The sequence below is a fragment of the Trematomus bernacchii genome, unplaced genomic scaffold (genome assembly GCF_902827165.1).
Source record: "Trematomus bernacchii unplaced genomic scaffold, fTreBer1.1, whole genome shotgun sequence".
Classification (NCBI taxonomy): Eukaryota; Metazoa; Chordata; class Actinopteri; order Perciformes; family Nototheniidae; genus Trematomus; species Trematomus bernacchii.
This window is the reverse complement of record NW_022987594.1, coordinates 619,930-638,071: the sequence shown is the minus strand read 5'-3', so window position 1 is coordinate 638,071 and position 18,142 is coordinate 619,930. Positions and strand designations below refer to the sequence as shown.

Below are 18,142 nucleotides of genomic sequence, written 5' to 3'. Positions count from 1 at the left end.
GGTACGAACGAGGGGAACCGAGTCGTACTTGGTGAGAGCCGTTCTTGTTATCGTTCAATCGTTGGTCCGCACTCACTGCCTGCCAAAATCCACTCTCCTTTTAAAAAGCTTGATTTTGTTCCCCAAACGTATTCTGTGAAGACCCGCCCCTACTCTGATTGGTAGGTTTCAGCACGAGGAGTTAGGTGGGGTGGGTCTTTAGGGAATACGCGAGAGAGAGAAGTCATAACAAGTGGTACGGGACAGATAGACAACGTGTTTTTTTCGGATGGAAAATGAGCCAAACGCAGCAGCATTTGGATGCACTTCAACCAAAACCCAGGCAGTGATAAAGCGCACCATTTGTAAAGGCAAAATATCCTTTAAAGCAGGGTCAACAAATAATCTCCATCGCCACTTCAAAACACACTACTAATATTAAGAGTTGCGTGAATTTCATTCAAGGCAAGGCAACTTTATTTACTTAACACATACAGAGGGTAAATTCAAAGTACATTCACTGACATGATGACATGGGTATGGCGCCACCTTGTGTCATGTTTACAATGCAGATTATTGACATTAGGTCTGGCAATACAGTCAATCATTATCCTGGTGATTATTTTGCAGATAAACCTAGTAACCTTAAAAAAACGGCTCTTTTGAACGGCTCTTTGAAAGGAACAGAGCCATAAGATCCGGCTCCCTTCAAAGAGCCATAATTCCCATCACTAATACCTGCTTTTGCTGGTTTGTTGTTTTGCAAAATGCATGAGCTGGTCCACCAATCCAAAGCTGTGCAGAGTTGTTTCAAATCACAGTTATTTCAAAGTCATTGTGTCCTGACCTACGGTTGGGAGACCGATGTAGTCAGGGTGGATTCTGGGATGTTATCTCTGTGAGATGATCTGTGAAAAAGCTGTGTAGAGAAAATGTGTTTTATAATTGTATAACAAAAAAAGCCTTTCATGTTCTTAATACCTAATGCCTTTCTTTTCGCCTGATGAAACATTCATCCCCCAAAGAATATCCACAGCCAGCAGCCGCAGCAGGAGGGAGTTCAGGTGTAGGTCGATGAGGAGCAGCGTGGGGGTCAGCAGTCAGCAGGGCGGCCTGAAACCCACCGGTACATCCTCTCTCTTTAAGCCAATCACAAGGGAGGGGTTCCTTTAAACAGTATCAGGTGGTAGAGGTGTCATCCTTAGTTCTAGTTTTATTTTATTTATTTTTTAGATGTTATGCCTCATTGTGTGTGTGCTCTACTTCATTTCATATTGATCACTTTCCTATCCAGATATTTATCTTCCATCACCAGATGCACATTTTATGATACACCGTTAGTATATTCCAATCTTTGAAACTGACAGTGAACCTCTCTCTCCTCTGACCAACCCTTAGCGAGCTGTGTGTGTGTGTGTGTGTGTGTGTGTGTGTGTGTGTGTGTGTGTGTGTGTGTGTGTGTGTGTGTGTGTGTGTGTGTGTGTGTGTGTGTGCGTGTGTGCGTGTGTGTGTGTGTGTGTGTGTGTGTGTGTGTGTGTGTGTGGTGTGTGTGTGTGTGTGTGTGTGTGTGTGTGTGTGTGTGTGTGCTTCACTGTGGATCAGAGCGCACATTTGGGAACATGTTATCATCAGCACCTGAGTGTGTGTGTGTTGCATTGTGGTCTGGTGCTCAACACCATCTCCATCTGTGTTTACATCTCACCCAGCTGACATCACCTCTGTTCCACTGTCATGGCCTGAGACCCCCACTACCAATGGCTTTATTCCCCGTGAGTAACACACACACACTGTTTTCTCCCTTCTTTAAATGAATCCTGCATTATCGTGTTTCAACTCCTCACATGTGAGGGAGGGGATCAATCCGGCCGTTTCACAGAGTCGTAGTTCATTCATCATCTTACAAACCATAATTGACTGTAGGGTAACTTCCTATCATTTTCCAGAGCTTTAATTCATGGAGTTTTCTCAGTTGTCGTGGAGATGTTTTAGTACTGGTCAATGAGCCCCTCCACTCACCTACTAGTTTTTCATTGACTTTTAAAAGTATGTAATGGTCTCCATCAGTAGTTTGAGTTTGCTCAATTATCGTGCTGATTGCAAAACAAATCTTTAAAGTAAAATGTCAATAAAATCTCATTTATAAAGCCTTGCGTAGGATTCACGTGGGAAGGTTGCTTACGTAGGACAAAGCAAATAAATACGCACAGACATTTTCCGATTTATAAAACACTGCGTACCGGCGTAGGACGTGTGTGCGGCACGTCCTACGCCGGTTTCCCTTTATAAATCACAATCAACTCGAAATGCGGCGCAGCTTTTGCGGGCTTCACGTAACGCCCATATTTGCCAATAAATAGTCAAAGAAACGCCCCGTATTAATATTCATTCAGACTGACTGCATGAAGAAGATCGCAGGAAATGACGACAGAACAGCTAAAAAAGACTTTTCACACCGTGTCAGATTTGGGTTCTTTTGGGGAGGTGGAGATAAATCACATTGTTTGGTGGATGCAGTTTGAACCAGAGTAGCAGCATGGAGGTCGGATCGTCACCAAAATAAATAAATAAGTGGTCCGAAAAAAGTGAATGACAAAATACACATAACCTTCCTCAGGCAGTGTGTCAGTGTGTTTGTGCCGGGGACAGGAGACCCCCCCCATGATGAGCAACTGTAAGAAAGTATCGGGGGATCCCTGCGGAGTGGAGTCAATTCATGTTTATTTTTTTATTTGGTGGTTTGTGTTCCAGCTGTGGATCAGCTGTGGATCAGCTGTGCGCAGCGTCTCCACTGCAGCCTGTGCGTCTCAACCCCCCCCCCGCAGCAACTCTATATCCACCAGTTAAAGGAAATGAAACTAATGTGTTGATTTGTATCAGCTGCCAAATCTACCAAATATATGGTGTTCTTAGTTTCCATACCTCCTGTGTTTTACGAGCGACTTATCAAGTCTTAGCAAACGGCATAAAACACGATTAAACGTGATAGTATATAAAACCATGCTCGTATCTACAACCTATAGAAATGCAAAACGGCGTCAGTTTAGACGTAATTCTGTCCTCCTGCTTACCGCATCATTTATGAGAAAACATTTCATAACATTAACACAACATATTCGAGGTGGTTTTAAATAACATATCCGTATATATGTATTTCTCCAAGTTATGTTTTTGTGTGCACTGAGGAGTCTCAAACAGGCGTTTGTTTCATCATTTTAAGATTGGCTTTAATCAATGTTTGAAAATGAATTCTTCATATTTGATAAATGAGAGGTAACATTTTATTTATGGTATTATTTCCACATATTTCTCTCCATTCTTCCTTCTGCCAACGGTGTCGCAGTTTCTCGTCTCTCCCGTTTTTGTGCTTAGCATGGGTCAGAGTTTCTCGAGTTTGCGTGGAGGACCGCACATTTTCCCGTCAAGTTAGTTTTTTATAAATCGCAAACATTGCTTAGAAAACGGCGTACGCCATTTTTTGAGCGTACGCACCGTTTATAAATGAGGCCCCTGGGGAGTAAAGTTGGGGGGCCTTCAACACGTCTAGCCCGCTTACTTCCAGCAACCTTGCTTGAATCACACTGCTCTTTGAAACTAGGCCTTTATTTTGATCTCAAAAGACACCTGTAGAGTTGTGTCCCTTTATCTTGCAGGGTTGTAAAACTTTCATGTAGACAAATGGGATGCTGACAGACAGATAGACAATATGTTGTAATATGGACATATTACAACATCTTCTCCATTGCTTCCCCATACTGCAGGGGTCTCCAGAAGCACATTATGTATAATGACACACACAGACCCACAGGTGAAATGCTGTAGCAGCTGCTATAGAATTCCTTGATAATGAAAGTAATCACTGCAGCCTTTAGCATTACTGCAGAAACAGAATGATTTTGTGTCTCTGTGGTGCAGAGTCGGAGCTGCTGGACCAGCCGTGCTGCCGCTCTCTCTACAGCTTTGAGCCGGAGAACCAGGGGGAGCTGGGCTTCAAGGAGGGCGACATCATCATCCTCACCAACCAGATAGACGAGAACTGGTATGAGGGCATGATCCACGGCGAGTCAGGTTTTTTCCCCATCAGCTACGTGGAGGTCCTTGTCCCCCTGCCTCAGTGAGGGCCCCCGTCCTCAGACTCATACTATCACAGCGGCCTCGGCCCTCAACAGGACTCGGGCCGAAGGAAACAGGACCAGCTCAACCAGAGCTGAAAAGAAGGGGTAGCAGTTTTATCCCAACATTGTGTTCTCTGTTTATATTTATGAACCTGAAGTCAACTGAACCCTAAGACATGAGCAGGACACGGCCTGGGTTTTGATCTGACCGAGAGGTCTAGCATCCTATCAGTCCTCTCTGATGACGCTGCTTCCCGTTGGTGCTGATCAGAGTTTATGTCGTGGCTGTGTGCCTCTCCTCTGCTGGATCTCTCCTCTAGTTAATGGTTGAGATCGGTAACACGGTGACGGTGCTAAAAGAAGTCAGACGGGTCCCGAAACCATTCACTTTGAATGGGGTGACGTCACGCTTTGCTGAACTGCATTGTGGTTCCGTCGCATCGCTTTGCCTCCGTTGCTCGCTTCGAACGTTGAGAAAAGTTCAACTTTTCAAGCGTCGACGGAAGCGCCAGCCAATCAAATCATATGCCAGTACAAGCTCTAGCCAATCAAACCGCGTGCTTGTGTGTCCGGGGCGGGAGATTAATGTGATTGGTTGTTGGTCGCACGCCAGACACGCCCACCGGCAAGCTTCAACGCGACGCTGCCGTGTGGCCGTACCGTAAGACGGCTGATGGGGCTTCACTAACCAATATGGGTCATTCAGCCCAGAGTAGAATACCTGCATGTGTGAGGTGTGGCCTGTGGTGATGAACCCAGAGAGTCATCACCAATCATCCTCTGCAGTTCCCCTCTGCTCTATATATAGATAGATACTTCATTCCTTCTGGGGGGGGGCATGTTTGCATGTCACAGCAGCAGTACATCTACCACAGGGTACACATCTTATTGCGAAGCTATTCAGCATTAAACGTCTTTCAGTTTTGCGATTGTAGTAATGTGTTATTTATTATTTGCATGTACAGCTCTTTGGCTCGACCAAAAATCGTTTTAAAATGTGCTTTATAAATAAAACCTGATTTGATTTGATTTGATTCAGCTTTTTATTTTGGTTTTACAAAATGCAAATGTAATGACTCGGATCAGTCTCTGCTTTCATCGAGTTGTTTCCAGCTGTGGACACCTATAGTCTGCGTCTCCCCTTGTCCTGTGCCAGTTCATCTTGTCTTTTCATACCAAGTCAGCCAGCCATTCTTCGTGACCATTTTTGTGACTAAGAATTCTTTGTTTGTCTACTTTTCTTTTTTAGCCTTAAGTTAAAAGTGATCCACCAAGTGGCCGTATTTTTTTTGTTGCATTTTTGTCCTCCAATGGCGTGCTTTGCGTTTTTTCTTTTGATTAAAAGCCCTTGTACTTGTACCTGTTTCTGGTGTCATGCATTTGGGTCCTGAGCTTGTGTCCATCGTAACAGTACGAACTGGCCAAAAGTAAGGACCCAGCCGACTCAGACAGGTTCAGAGCAGCTCTGCGCTCTTAAGGCACGCTTTTGTCTCAGCAGGAGGAACAGCTGAAATCAATTGACCAGGGAGTGAGAGACTTGAGTGGTCGTCAAGAGAGTTACCAAACATCAGTGAATAGCCAAGTTAACCACATGGCAGAACAACCTTCCGTGTCCTTACTCACCTGGAAGCTGGATCTCAAACCCCTTCAGCTGCTGCATCCCTGCCTAAGGCTGTGAAACCTGTGGCGACCTGCACTATCAACATAGCTTTCCTGATAATATACTTAACGGGTAGAGCAACAACCTGGGCTACAGCAGAGTGGGCCAGAGACTCTCCCCCTTGCAGATCTCTCAGACGGTTTACTGACTGAGAGAGATCTTTGATCGTACAACACCTGGAAGAGAGGCGGCTAAAGCTCTAGTTCAACTCAAGCAAATATATCGAAGAGTGTCTGATTATGCCATATAATTTAGGACAATAGCAGCAGATAGCTGGAATGATCTGGCCTTGCTTGACACCTTTGTGAATGGACTTCATTTGGCCCCTTTAGATCTTCCAGACGATTTAGATTATTGAATTGCCCTGGCTATACGAATAGACAATAGACTTTGGGACAGGTGATAGGACAGAGACCAACATGCAGAACACCCTCGTTGCATCCGGATGGGGGAGGATTCTTCTTCAAGAGTGTTGCACAAAACTCCTGCTGGGTCAGATGAACCCATGCAACTGAACCGAGCAAAACTGACCCCTGAGGACGCCTCCACCAGGTCCGGTGTTTCTACTGCGGGCGTCATGAACACCTGTCGGCTGCTTGCTCAGTAAAACCGGGGCTCGCCAGGGAAGAGGAGGGCGCTGGTGAGCCGACTAACTTCAGACTACTCTCATCCCACGCTGACTCCTGTCTGACAAAGTGTTCTCATTGATTCAGGAGCAGACGAAATGGACTGGAATCTTGCCAAAAGTTTGAACATTGACACCATGCCTTTACCCCAAACCAGGGGCCAAGGCCAGCACCCCAGATTATTGTTTCAGGTCACTCACCACACAGCCTGTCCAGGTTATCATAAATCACAACCACACAGAATGAATGACATTTCATGTATTTAACTCTGCCAACACCCTCTCGTTTTAGGCTTCCAATGGTTAAGACATTATCCACACATTGACGCCAGACGCAGACGCACTCGTGTTTTTGATCCTGAACTCTTGGCCAAGAAACCAGAGCCCATCCTTCCGCTGAACTGTGTGGTGGGAGCGGTAACCTGGCCAATAGAAACAGAGGGGAAACGAGCTACCGTGAGAGCCCAGTACCAGGTGGTTGCCCCCCAAATAGGCTGTTTGTTCCTGTATCTGTGCGTCCTCAGGTCATTCATTGGGCTCACACCCCTCGCTGCTCACCTGCCATCCACGGGTTAAAAGAACCATGTACTTCATCAAGCAACGGTTCTAGTGGCCAGCTATGTAAAAGTGATGTCAAAGAGTATATGGCCGCCTGCTCCATCTGTGCAGGGAATGAAACCTCTTCCAGGCCCACGAGGGGTCTGCTCAAGCCACTGCCGATCCACAGCCGTTCCTGGTCCGGTGGACTTTGTCACCGGATTGCCACTTATCCTACATACACTTTAATAACGCTATTAAAGTGTATGTAGGATGCTTTGGATAAAAGCACAATCTAAATGTGTGTGTTATGTTGCCAACAGCAGGTTGGAAAGTTCTGCCCCCGAGTGTCCTGCTAAAAACTGAATGAACACATGCTGCTTTAATCAAGCCAATAGGTTAGCCTCATATTTAAAAATAGAGAAATGAAGGCGAAGGTGATTCTTCTTCCTTCAGAGTTTATGGTTTACAGACACATGTTCTGATATAACTGAGACCCACACAGTTTTTTGTAGAGTCAAGGATCATTAGCAACGGTTCAGTTTTACGTAAAAAAAGTTGTTTAGATAATCTGGATTATGTGGGCTTGTTTACACCCTTCCTGATTGTGTGACGGTTCATGTTTCTTGCCCTGTTGGATATCTGATTTATAATATCAGGTAGATATCTGTAGAGCCTGTGTTCAGTGCAGTCTTTTCTGTCCCCAAACTGACTGTTGTTGTCTGCTGTGCTTTGACCTAGATTCTCTCTGAATGTACCTCTCTCTGTTTACATGCTCTGATTTAATGCAAGGACCGTACAGCCCACTCTGTGTCAGGTAGGGGGGGCTGCCTTCTCTCACTGAAACGCTGTAGGAAAAGTTGTCTGAATTGCACTGAAGCTTTAGAATCTACCTGCCACATATGTTTATGGACCTTTTTATATGTTAATATTTTGTTTTTTATTTTCCTTAGTGTTACACTTTGTGTATAAGAATAGTTTCCATATCAGATATGTCCAAGTCCTAGTGGTAGATTATCAGATTTATATAACCAAAGATATTATTTTTGGACTATACTATAATGTATCCATCTCAATCATTGTAATGTAGATTTGTAATTGTTTTCATCGCATCTGAAATCAGATATGTGGGGATGCAGATGATCTCAATGTTACATCTGAGGCCTTTTTTTGTCATATCATCAACTTTAGTTCAGCAACAACAAATAATGTTTCCTCACAAATGCAACCATTAAGAATTTTGCTCTGATTAACGTTAAAATAATTACCTGGTAGTCTGAACAAAAAAACCTACAGTGAGAAGTTATTGGTTTTACAATATCTGCTTCTGGTAAGTTTTGAAACATTTAGCAATAATGTAATCATAGCTTGTGATCATCCAAAGTAAAAGCAGAGGTGATTCGGGTTAAAGTAAATAACACAGCTTGTTTACTACAAACACAAAAGAGCAGAGTGGTGTGTATGGCAGGAATCAGATGTAGTAGTGATGAACGAGTGCTATGGAAATGTTCAGTATGTTCCACGCTCAAACACAGTGTCACACCACTATTGCATACCGGCAATTCATCAAACGACTTGTTTTCCCCTTCCAAAGCATGTGTATGTATTGGGGATTTGTCTAAAGAGGTTCTCGATGGAATTAATCCTTTATCTACATTATCAATTGTTTGTGAATTTAGCCAATTGCCAAAATGTTCAACATGTTTCATACATGATTCTGTTTTCCTACAGATTGTAATTATTTATTTGGATACTGGAAAGCTCTTAGCACGTGATGTCATCTGCAACGTATTCCATCAGCAGGTTGAATCCGGCATGCAGTCTTTTGAAACACTCAAACAATATTTCTCTGTCAACACTGTACTTCTGTAACTTCGCTGTATTCACAACGCGCTCCAGGCAAAGGCTGGGCAGTCTGAGTTTGTCTGTGTCCTTTTTCAGTAGCATCATTCATGCAAAAGGTGTTTTATAGATGTTGTAAATGCATATATAAATAAATATATTGCAAAAATAAATGTCAAGCAAATATTTATCCTTACTCACGTGTGCTTTGTTTGTGTTTTTCTTGTTAAGCACACTGTGGACCGAAACACTGTCCCCCTTTAACATTAATGTTACAGCCACAATCATATTTGAGACAAGAGCAAGCTCCCAACTTTGTCAACTGTTCAGGTCAGGGCACAAATCCAGCTTCATAAAGACATCATATTTATTTATTATTATACATACATATACTGTATACACTCAGGTTAGCATATCTTTGGCACACTAGGAGCAGCTAAAAACAGATAACTGCAATCAACTTTACGTCATGAAGAGACTAATGTTCCGTTTTTGCTGGAAATGATTCACAGAGGTGTTGATTCAGCTGATGCTGAAGCTGCTGGTTCTGGAGAATTGTGTTGCAATATACTGAGAGCTGCTTCTGATATTTAGTCCATATCATTTTTTGTTATTTTTGCCTAAGTATTAGTAGAGTTACAGACGGGAACCGAAAGATAGAGAGATGTATGACATTCAACAGGGTCCCCGACCTGCAGTTATACAGTACGACGCGTCTTAACCAGCTGACTGAGGACGACCCAGTCACCCTCACTGATATACACAGAGTGGACAACACATTCGAAAACTGTAATAGTGTAATGGCATAGTCCAGACTCAACAATCACCATAACATTGAACTAACACACTTCTCTTGAACAGTTTTAACCAAACATAAACCCTATTATCTCCATGAAGGCGGATATACTGCAGGGCCTGATAACGCTGTATCTGACCTCAGAAGTCTAGCCACTCCGTTTATGTTATCCGTTACCTAGCAAAGCACAACTCGTTGGTTCATGTTTTTTGTGGGCATCCAAACGTTTATTTCTAATAATCCACCAGTGCCATATTTATTCTCGAAAGCAATGTGCTGGTTCTAGAAAATATAGACTAGGAAGGTTTTTATTTGAACATCTTTGTGTTAAAGAAAAAGCCTTTATAAAAGTGTTAAAACATGTCAGGAAATATCCTCAATAAATATTTGTTAAAGATGTTACTGAAATATACTACATCTCTGCTGTGAACATCACAACTTTCATTTTGTAAAGCTACTTTAACAAAAAGTAATTCAAGAAATGTGTTTCTTTGTTTTTCGGGTGAACCAATCCTTTAAACTTTTACATTTTGTTCGGTTCTCTAAATTCCAAAGTGAGATCCTCTGTAAAAGAAGTGAAGGCGGCAACATGTTCCCCATGTCCTCAGATCAGATCCAGACCTCGGCACTCTTCTGTTTGGACTCTCTGATCACCCTCTTGCTCTTCAGTGGCTTCCGCCCCCCTTTCTTAGAATCCTGTTCCGGTCTGGTCTCTCTGACCCCCTCAGCCTCCCTCATCCTGCCACAGTTCACAGCACAGGTCCAGTCAGGCTGGTGACCCACCACCAAGTCCAAAGTGGGCAGAGAGGTGGTGCTGGTCACGTCTCTGAAGCCTAAAGAAGGTGTGAGAAAGGGGCTGTCAGGAGGGAAAGTTTCATAGCCTCTCTTCATACCGGGACAGACCCCCCAGGACCCCCTCTCCCTCAGCTTCACGGCCTGCCGGATCTTTTTCCAGCCCAGGTGGTTGAGCTCTAACACGTTGAGAATTATACAGAAAACTCCCACACAAAACATAAAGAGCAAGAAGATAGTCTTCTCTGTGGGCCTGGACACGTAGCAGTCCACCGCCTGGCTGCAGGGGGGGGATGTACACAGGAAGTGGACAGGCACCTGGAAGCCAAACAGCTTCCACTGGGCCAGGACGAAGCCCACCTCCAGGACAGCCCGTAAACACACGTGGAAGATGTAACATTTGGACAGAACTCCTCCAGAGACCACTTGAGCCTCCGCACCCCCCTCTCTGAGGGCACAAGCTTGGGCATGGCTCAAGGGCCCCCTGTTGTTTGGGCCCCCCCTTTGAAGGCTCTGGACATTGATGCCCTCCAGCACATCTGCCAGGCTGTGACCCAGATGCTTATGAGAGCGGATGGAGCAGCTGTCGGAGTCGCAGCTCCGGTCGTACGCTTCCTGTCCGCCACGGCACCCTAAGTCCGGGCCCCCCTGCCCTGGGACCCCGGCTTGTGCAGGCCCCTGCCTCTGGCTGGCGTGGGGCAACTTGGACAGGTTGTGCCAGGTGTAGATGATGAAGCAGAGGGATGGCGTGGACACAGTGATGATGTGGAAGACCCAGAAGCGTGGTTGTGAGATGGGGGCGAAGGCGTCGTAGCAGACGGTGGAGCAGCCCGGCTGCAGCGTGTTGCACACGAACATCTCCTGCTCGTCAGTGTACACGTCCTCAGTCGCCACGGCAACGATGAGAAGCCGGAAGATGACCATGACCGTGAGCCACAGGCGACCAATCATGGTGGAGTGCTGGTGGACGGCATCCAGGAGACGTTTGAGCAGGGTCCACTCCGTCATGGTGGCCTGAAAGGAGCAGTTTGATGGGACCGATCCACCTCTGCTCCTCCTGACCCTCTGTTGGACTCAGAACTTAATCCACCTCGCAGTAAACCTGATCCGGGATACACTCATGATCTACACTGCCTTCTGTCTTACCCTTTAGTCTTACTTCTGATGTCTTAGCCTTAAATGATTCTAATATCTGAGGCCCTTGCGTTACCCTGCTTTCCATCTGAATGTCCTCCAGCACTGCCTGGCTGCCTTCAGAGCCGTGGAGCCATGGCAAGAGGGAGCCACCCCATCTTTCACAGATAAGGATGTCCACTTGACATGAGTCACTTGGCACGCTCAGTTCCCTCTTGTCTTTAGGATCCATTTTAAAACCGTTAGACATCAGCCTTCCTCTGCTGGAGGACCTGCTGATAGTGCCAGCTGATAGAGCGCTCTTCACAAGGCTGTCCTCTGAAAGCACATGGGCTCTTCCTTTAATGGAGAGGCATGTTTTAAATGACGACTGGTACAGGAGAGCAAGTTCTCTTCAGATTCTGGATAGCACATACAGAACGCTGTTAAAGACAGCATGATGTTGGTGTCAGGATACACGGCTCATTAAGAAATCTGATTTGGAAACAATTTGACTTTGCAGACAGTCTGGTGAGGACTTCTGAACCGAGGCTTGTTTTGACTGCTCCTCTCCAGCCACTTGCCAATTCTCTTATCTGTGTTTTAAAAAAAGACCCTTGAAAGGTCTGTTAGCATCAAATCGTCCCCAGATAGAACACTGAGTGACCCCCTCCCTTACTTCAAACAGCCGTATGAGTCTCAGAGCTCTGCCCACCTTCTATTTATGACATGAACAGAATCATTTGGTGCAGCGTTAGTTTCAACCGTTAGACATTTAGAGAACAAAATGAATAAACTGCTCACCCTGACCAATCACTGCCTGACATTAGCAATCATGTTTTATGTTTTATATCCTAACACATGTTTCGCAGCTTTAACATCAACACTGTGTACTTTGTGTCCAACACCCAGGCTGCTAATTCATTTATGTGATAGGGACGAAGCATGTTTAAAGGGCCCATGTCATGCTTTTCCGGTTATTACCCGTCCCCTTGTGTGTTATGAAGGTTTTTATGCATGTAAACGGTGTGCAGAGTCACAAACCCTCAAAGTACACCCTGTAGCGAGTAAAACTCTAACACAGAAAATACCTCCCCAAAACGCCTCGTTGGAGATACGTCACTGCCCATTTGATTCTTCCATTTCCATCCGGGTACGGCATGATGTCATGCCGTACCCGGAACGAAATGGACCAATCCGTGGAGCCGTTACGTTACGTCCGCGGAGCCGTTATGTTAAGCCCCCGCTGATTGGTCCAAATTGACCAATCCACGGACTTCCTCACACACACATCTGTGTGCAGGGAGCAGGCAGCTCAGCTGATTTCTCCTCCCTGGCTGCAGGCTGATAACACAGTTGGGATCGCGGCGAAATTCTCTCTGCAGACCCATTCTCACAGCGTTTATCAACCTTTTTCTTACTCAATATCAAGCCACACTTATTGTTTTTACTTCGGATGTGAGTTTGTGTGTGCTCAGGATGAGTTTGGCTGTGTTTCGCTATGTATCCTAAACAAGGAAACAACACCTCCACGGAGCTCAGCGCGATTCACAACGTCCCGACCAATCAGAGCACACTGTGCTCACAGGGAGGGTGGGGGCTGGAGCTATTGGAGCTACAACGAGCCGTTAAAGGCAGAGAGTGAAATTCAGTGAATACAAGTAGTTTACAGAGATGCTGTATGAGAAACCAATGTGAGTTTGGAAAATTGCACAGTATAAATCTATTCTAGTAGACCTCAACAATGGAATTATGATCAGTGGAAATGGCCATGACATGGGCCCTTTAATAAACCTCAGTATAAAAATATAACATAAAGTGCTATGCAACATTTGTTATCTGCGTAGTCCTTAGAACACAAGCGGAACTTTACGTGTCCCTCAGATACATTTGACACCTACATAATAAATATATATGTTCACTATCCATATTTTGTCAACGTTTGGTATTCTCACCCAAGACGTGTGATAGTCTGTGGGCTCTGGCTGAGATAAAGGACGTCACACTGCTGACTGGATGTACTTGATCTGCTGATCTAAAGAAACCGCAGTGACGTCCACCCGCAGGATTTAAACTCATTCTAGAGACATGTTCATCACTGAATTTGGGAATAAACGTATATTTGTTTTCTCATTTTCAATAAGCAATTTTTTTTGTCAAAACAATAGCCTTGAATGTTTTTGAAAGGATGACAGAAAATATATACAAATCAATATTTTTTATTTAAGACTATTCCAAAATACAGAACATGCAACAAGACATTTTAATCAAATAAGGATAAAGACAACACTGAATCTAATTCCCTCCCAGGTTCAGCCCTCAGTTTAAACCCAGCCCCTCTCCATGCTTGTTTTAAAAGACTTTTTGTCGTTAGTCTTTTATTTTCAGCACATATAACAGTTAATATGATACAGTCACAATGGCATTTTGATGTCAGACAGAGGCAGCGTCTCACTGTTAGTGCTCCGCTGTCGCTGTGGCTCATTGAGCTGATGCTAACACCACGTCTGACTCTTGAACAGACAACACTTTACACACTGGAACACAACAACATGAAGCCAGGAAATGAAAGAAACACTCGTCAGCCGTGGGTGTAAAAGTAGCCTACTTTACTGAGTGGTAAGCTAGGCCTGATGACATGGAAACAGATAGTTCCCTCCAGAGCTCAGTGTTGGCTGAAGCTGGTCTGAGAACAGTAATGTCAGCACATTTAAATGAACGATGAACAGAGTCAGTTGTCCTCCTGTCCTGCGCTCGTCCTGTAGTTCTTACGCTTGGTCTTCCTGAAGGAGGGGACGTCCTCCCCTTCCTGCACACCTTTCTGAACCTTCTTCTTCTCCTCTGCCCCCCCCACAGCTGCCCTTGTGTCTTTTTCCTCAGCATTTCCTCCCCTCTGCTCGGTTCTCCTTGCTTCAGCCATTTCTTTCTCTTCTACGTCATCCTCTTCCTCCAGATGACTGAGGCGTGTGTCCTTCTTCCTGCACTCCTCCTCCTCTTCCTCCTCCTCCTCCTCTTCCTCCAGGAGCCGGAGGCGGGCCTCCTTATCTCTGCCTGTAGCAGCTGTCGGTGGATCTGCAGGTTGTTCCTTCAGCCCGCTGGGTCTGGAGAAGATCATCTTGTGTTGGAGGTTTGAGTCCCCAGCACTCTCCTGCGGCTCCTTGCTCTGCTGCAGGCTGGACAGGAAGTTGTGGGCGGCCCTGGTGTTGCCCTGCTCGCTGGTCTCCGTCACATCCTCCAGGCTGTAGCGGGTCCAGCGCTCAGGGTGCACCAGGTAGTCGGGGACTCCTCTCTTCTTCGCTGGTGTGGGGGAGCTGGGCGCAGGCTGGCTCGTCTTCCTGCTGGGAGGTGGAGGCAGAGGACGGGCGAACACTCCGTCTGAAACGGGGCGGTGGTTCTGAGAGGAGGAAGAGGAAGAGGAAGAGGCGGAGGAGGAGGAGGCGAGGCGGGCCACACTGTCCAGACATTCAAAGATGCTGTGGCTGCGGTTTGAGAACGCCGAGCCCCCTCCTCTCAGACTGAATGGACTCTGAACGAGGCGTCCAGCAGGAGGAGCAGAGAGCACAACCTCCCCCCCATCATCATCATCATCATCATCGTCGTCCAGCTCGGGGTCAAACGGAGCACTGCTGAGTCCTCCTTCAGGCTCAGATTCATCACTGGCAGACAGCTCGTCTAAGTCATCCTCGTGGTCACCGCCATTTTTCTGATCACTCATCTCAACTGCAAGGCTCGACTACATCAAAGACCTGCGGAGAGGGGAAGAGGTCAAACTCGAGCAGCAACCATAGGTGAGGGGTGGTGCGTTCACAGTGAAGCAGGGTCACTAACAGCACAGATCTAAGCCAACTCCGTTTCTAATAACATAACGTTTCCACGTCAGGTATATTATGTATGCTAGCAGCAACACACGGAGCTAACTCAATGATACAAACATGGGTTAATGATTAGAGGTAACTGAGTTATTTAGTTTGTTAAAGTTTCAGCCATTCTGTTTACAGTTCTGTCATCAGATTATTTAATACGATTTGTTAAAACACTGTTGTTTCTTTTGATGTGAAATATTATGTATTTAATTTAAATAAAAAGCAATGTTAGTTTTGTTCACAATTTGTTTACCTTATTTTTTCTCTCCAAAAGAACCGATAAAAGTACCCTTAAAAAACCGGATGGATAAGCGGTATCGATAAAAGTAGTAGCCTGGTGTACTGTGAAGAGTGTATGTGCATCATACCATGCTGGTGCTGCTGTTGTAGTGTCCATGTTGTCTCTGTTGGTGTGCAGAATCACTGGCTCTTTATGAAACACACTGCCACTGTGTCTGATCAATCTGAGATTCAAAGCAAGAACATGAGAAGCCTTCAATAAACAACACACAATGAGGACACACACCCCAGCTGAAATAAATATGTCCCCCTTCACACTGCATTATAGACAGGAAAACACCTGTAAATAAGTAAGTAAGTAGGGATCCACCCCCCCCAACTTTTTTTAGCTGATTTGAAATGTTCTTCTAAGACATATTTGGATTATACATTTATATACGAGATTCAAATGTTTTATTGATACATGCACTACACAGTGTAGTTATGGAAATGAAAATCATCCCAGGCTCCTCCAACAATGCAACATAATATATATATATATATATATATATATATATATAAGAATAAACCATAGAACAACACAAATACAATACAATTAAAACTGAAACAGAGTGGGTTTGTGTATCCTTCTGTGTGCATTCAGTAGGAGACGCCATCTGACCCCATAGTGAATAGGCGTCCCTGCTTCTGATGACCTTACAGGACTTAAGATCAACAGGAATCATCGTTCCTTTGTGTCGATGGCTGGACGAAATTCACCGATGCAAACAAGCCACACATGAAAACAGTTACGTACAAGACATTACGTGAGATGTATTTTTTTGGAAGTGTTTTCCATTCGTGTTTTACTTTAACCCGAGGAGAGACTGAAGTATGGAGACTGAGCTCCTGCAGCCGCGTGTGGTCCATCCGGAGAGACACGGGCTCTGGGGGCTAACGGTTAGCTTCAACATGTACACACGATTTTAGTGCCACCATTAATGAAATGTATAAAGGATGGGTGCAATATCCAAGAATACAAAGTGCAAAGTGAAACTGGGAAACGGATATGGCTTATTTGATACGGCGTGTGACATTAACGTTGGTTGAACGAACAACGACTCGTTAGCATGCTAATGCTAACTGATGTGGTAGGTTCCTTTTAGGCGCGTGGCTTGGCAATCAACTCCACATTTTGTTCTCACAGACTTATCCTTTACACCAACATACATCTGGGTTAATTTATAGATTTACCTCACTGCTGTTGTCACGAAAAACCGGTAGTGTTTCGTGTTTCGTGCTTCTTATTTTTCTTATTTTTCTTCCTTTCTTCTTCTTCTTCTTTGGTGTTTAACGGCAGCCGGTATCCGGTATGTTGCACTGCTGCCACCTTCTGGAACATGTATGTTGCAACTGCCAATCAAATAAAGAAAGTACAATTCAAAAATAACAATATTTATTGTCAATTAACATTGAACTATACAGATATACAGTAAAATACTGTGGATGTGTAATGTTCCTCTCGGGCTGCATTTAAAAATGAAATAGAGAAAATAAATAAAATAGCTTTTGAAAATGTGTGCATCTTAAAAGTGTAGCAGCAGCTTGGGTTTCCCTTTTTCTTTGTTAACCGTTTCACATCATGACTTAACAGTTTCAGTCGATTATAGAACAATATCAGTCTTTACACATCATAACAATTGAACAGTTTTAAAGTTTCTCTTTCTGTCCCTCTTATATTGCAGTCCCTCACTCACTTTTTTTTGTTCAGTGCGAGAATTGAGCTGGAGCTTGTCCTGCCAGGAGTTTAGATTTGGGCTGAAATGGAGTCAGGGCCATTCTCATACACACATGCAGGTGCTCATTGGTTAGCCTGGAGCGATATTTATTTTTATTTTTGATCCTGGTGGACTGATCATACTGGGCTCTGAGACTGCTTATTTGACCTCAGTTCTGACTTGAGAGGGAATGTTTGGTCAAACACTTTGTGTTTTGTCATGGTGGCGTTTCACATTGGCACTTTTAATGAGCGCCACGGTCTCTGAACAAATGAGACACACTGGTTCTGTGCTCCCAGTGGGCAGGATGAACATGAATGAGTCCACTCAGGGTTAAAAGCTCTGTTCTCACTGTCCTCTTTCCTCTTCAGATTAGAGAGCGCCATGTGTCATTATTTGTCTCTCCCTGTCTGCCGCTAACGCCTGTTCACTCTCCTCTCCGTCTTCTCTCTGGCTGCGTCTCAGGTCGATTAAATGGAATCCTTGCATCCCTCACTTGCGCTGTTCGTCTGACAGCAGCCAGCTCTGTCCCCGTTATTTTCACAAACAACCCCGCCTCTGTTAGTACACATTTACTGACACAAACATTTGTATCGTCTGTTGTAGACCCAAATACATTAAATAAAATAAGAACTCATTCTTTAAAAAGATAAACGCCATTCTTAAAATGTATAAACGAACAATAGTTGGATTAATATTGATTAGAACAATAGAAATAAAATAATTCAGAGAAGAAAAAGAGATATGTTATCTATCAAAACCCAGTTAGATTAACATTAATTGGATTGCACACTTTGTTTGTTTGTGTGGATATGTAGCAAATTAA

General features: G+C 44.5%; 3 protein-coding genes across 3 annotated transcripts in view; 1 reads left to right on the top strand and 2 right to left on the bottom strand.

Annotated features, from left to right (window-relative positions):
* The window catches only part of sh3gl3a (SH3-domain GRB2-like 3a), a 30,798-nt gene extending 25,712 nt beyond the window's left edge, over positions 1 to 5,086 (top strand). The window contains exons 8-10 of the mRNA XM_034130543.1: positions 1,005 to 1,105; positions 1,686 to 1,748; positions 3,892 to 5,086. Coding sequence (XP_033986434.1) covers positions 1,005 to 1,105; positions 1,686 to 1,748; positions 3,892 to 4,094 — 367 coding nt within the window. The 3' untranslated portion in view covers positions 4,095 to 5,086. The remainder of the gene's footprint in view (positions 1 to 1,004; positions 1,106 to 1,685; positions 1,749 to 3,891) is intronic.
* A 5,074-nt stretch (positions 5,087 to 10,160) lies between these two features.
* On the bottom strand, positions 10,161 to 11,467 carry cx36.7 (connexin 36.7). Its single transcript, XM_034130554.1, has one exon. It carries the CDS (start codon positions 11,349 to 11,351, stop codon positions 10,161 to 10,163), a length of 1,191 nt encoding a protein of 396 aa, XP_033986445.1. The 5' UTR covers positions 11,352 to 11,467.
* Positions 11,468 to 13,657: 2,190 nt separating this feature from the next.
* Positions 13,658 to 16,468, bottom strand: tssc4 (tumor suppressing subtransferable candidate 4). Its single transcript, XM_034130553.1, has 2 exons — positions 16,409 to 16,468; positions 13,658 to 15,189 (listed from the first exon to the last, which is right to left on the bottom strand). The coding sequence occupies exons 1-2, from the start codon at positions 16,466 to 16,468 to the stop codon at positions 14,188 to 14,190; spliced, it is 1,062 nt and encodes a 353-aa protein (XP_033986444.1). The 3' UTR covers positions 13,658 to 14,187.
* Between the last annotated feature and the right edge of the window lie 1,674 nt (positions 16,469 to 18,142).

Excerpts from the sequence above, each read along its gene's own strand:
- cx36.7 (XM_034130554.1), bottom strand. The coding sequence starts at position 11,351 with ATGACGGAGTGGACCCTGCTCAAACGTCTCCTGGATGCCGTCCACCAG.
- tssc4 (XM_034130553.1), bottom strand. The coding sequence starts at position 16,468 with ATGGACCACACGCGGCTGCAGGAGCTCAGTCTCCATACTTCAGTCTCT. Across the intron at positions 15,190-16,408 it reads CAGTCTCTCCTCGGGTTAAA|TCGAGCCTTGCAGTTGAGAT; the intron begins GTAAAACACGAA and ends TCTTTGATGTAG.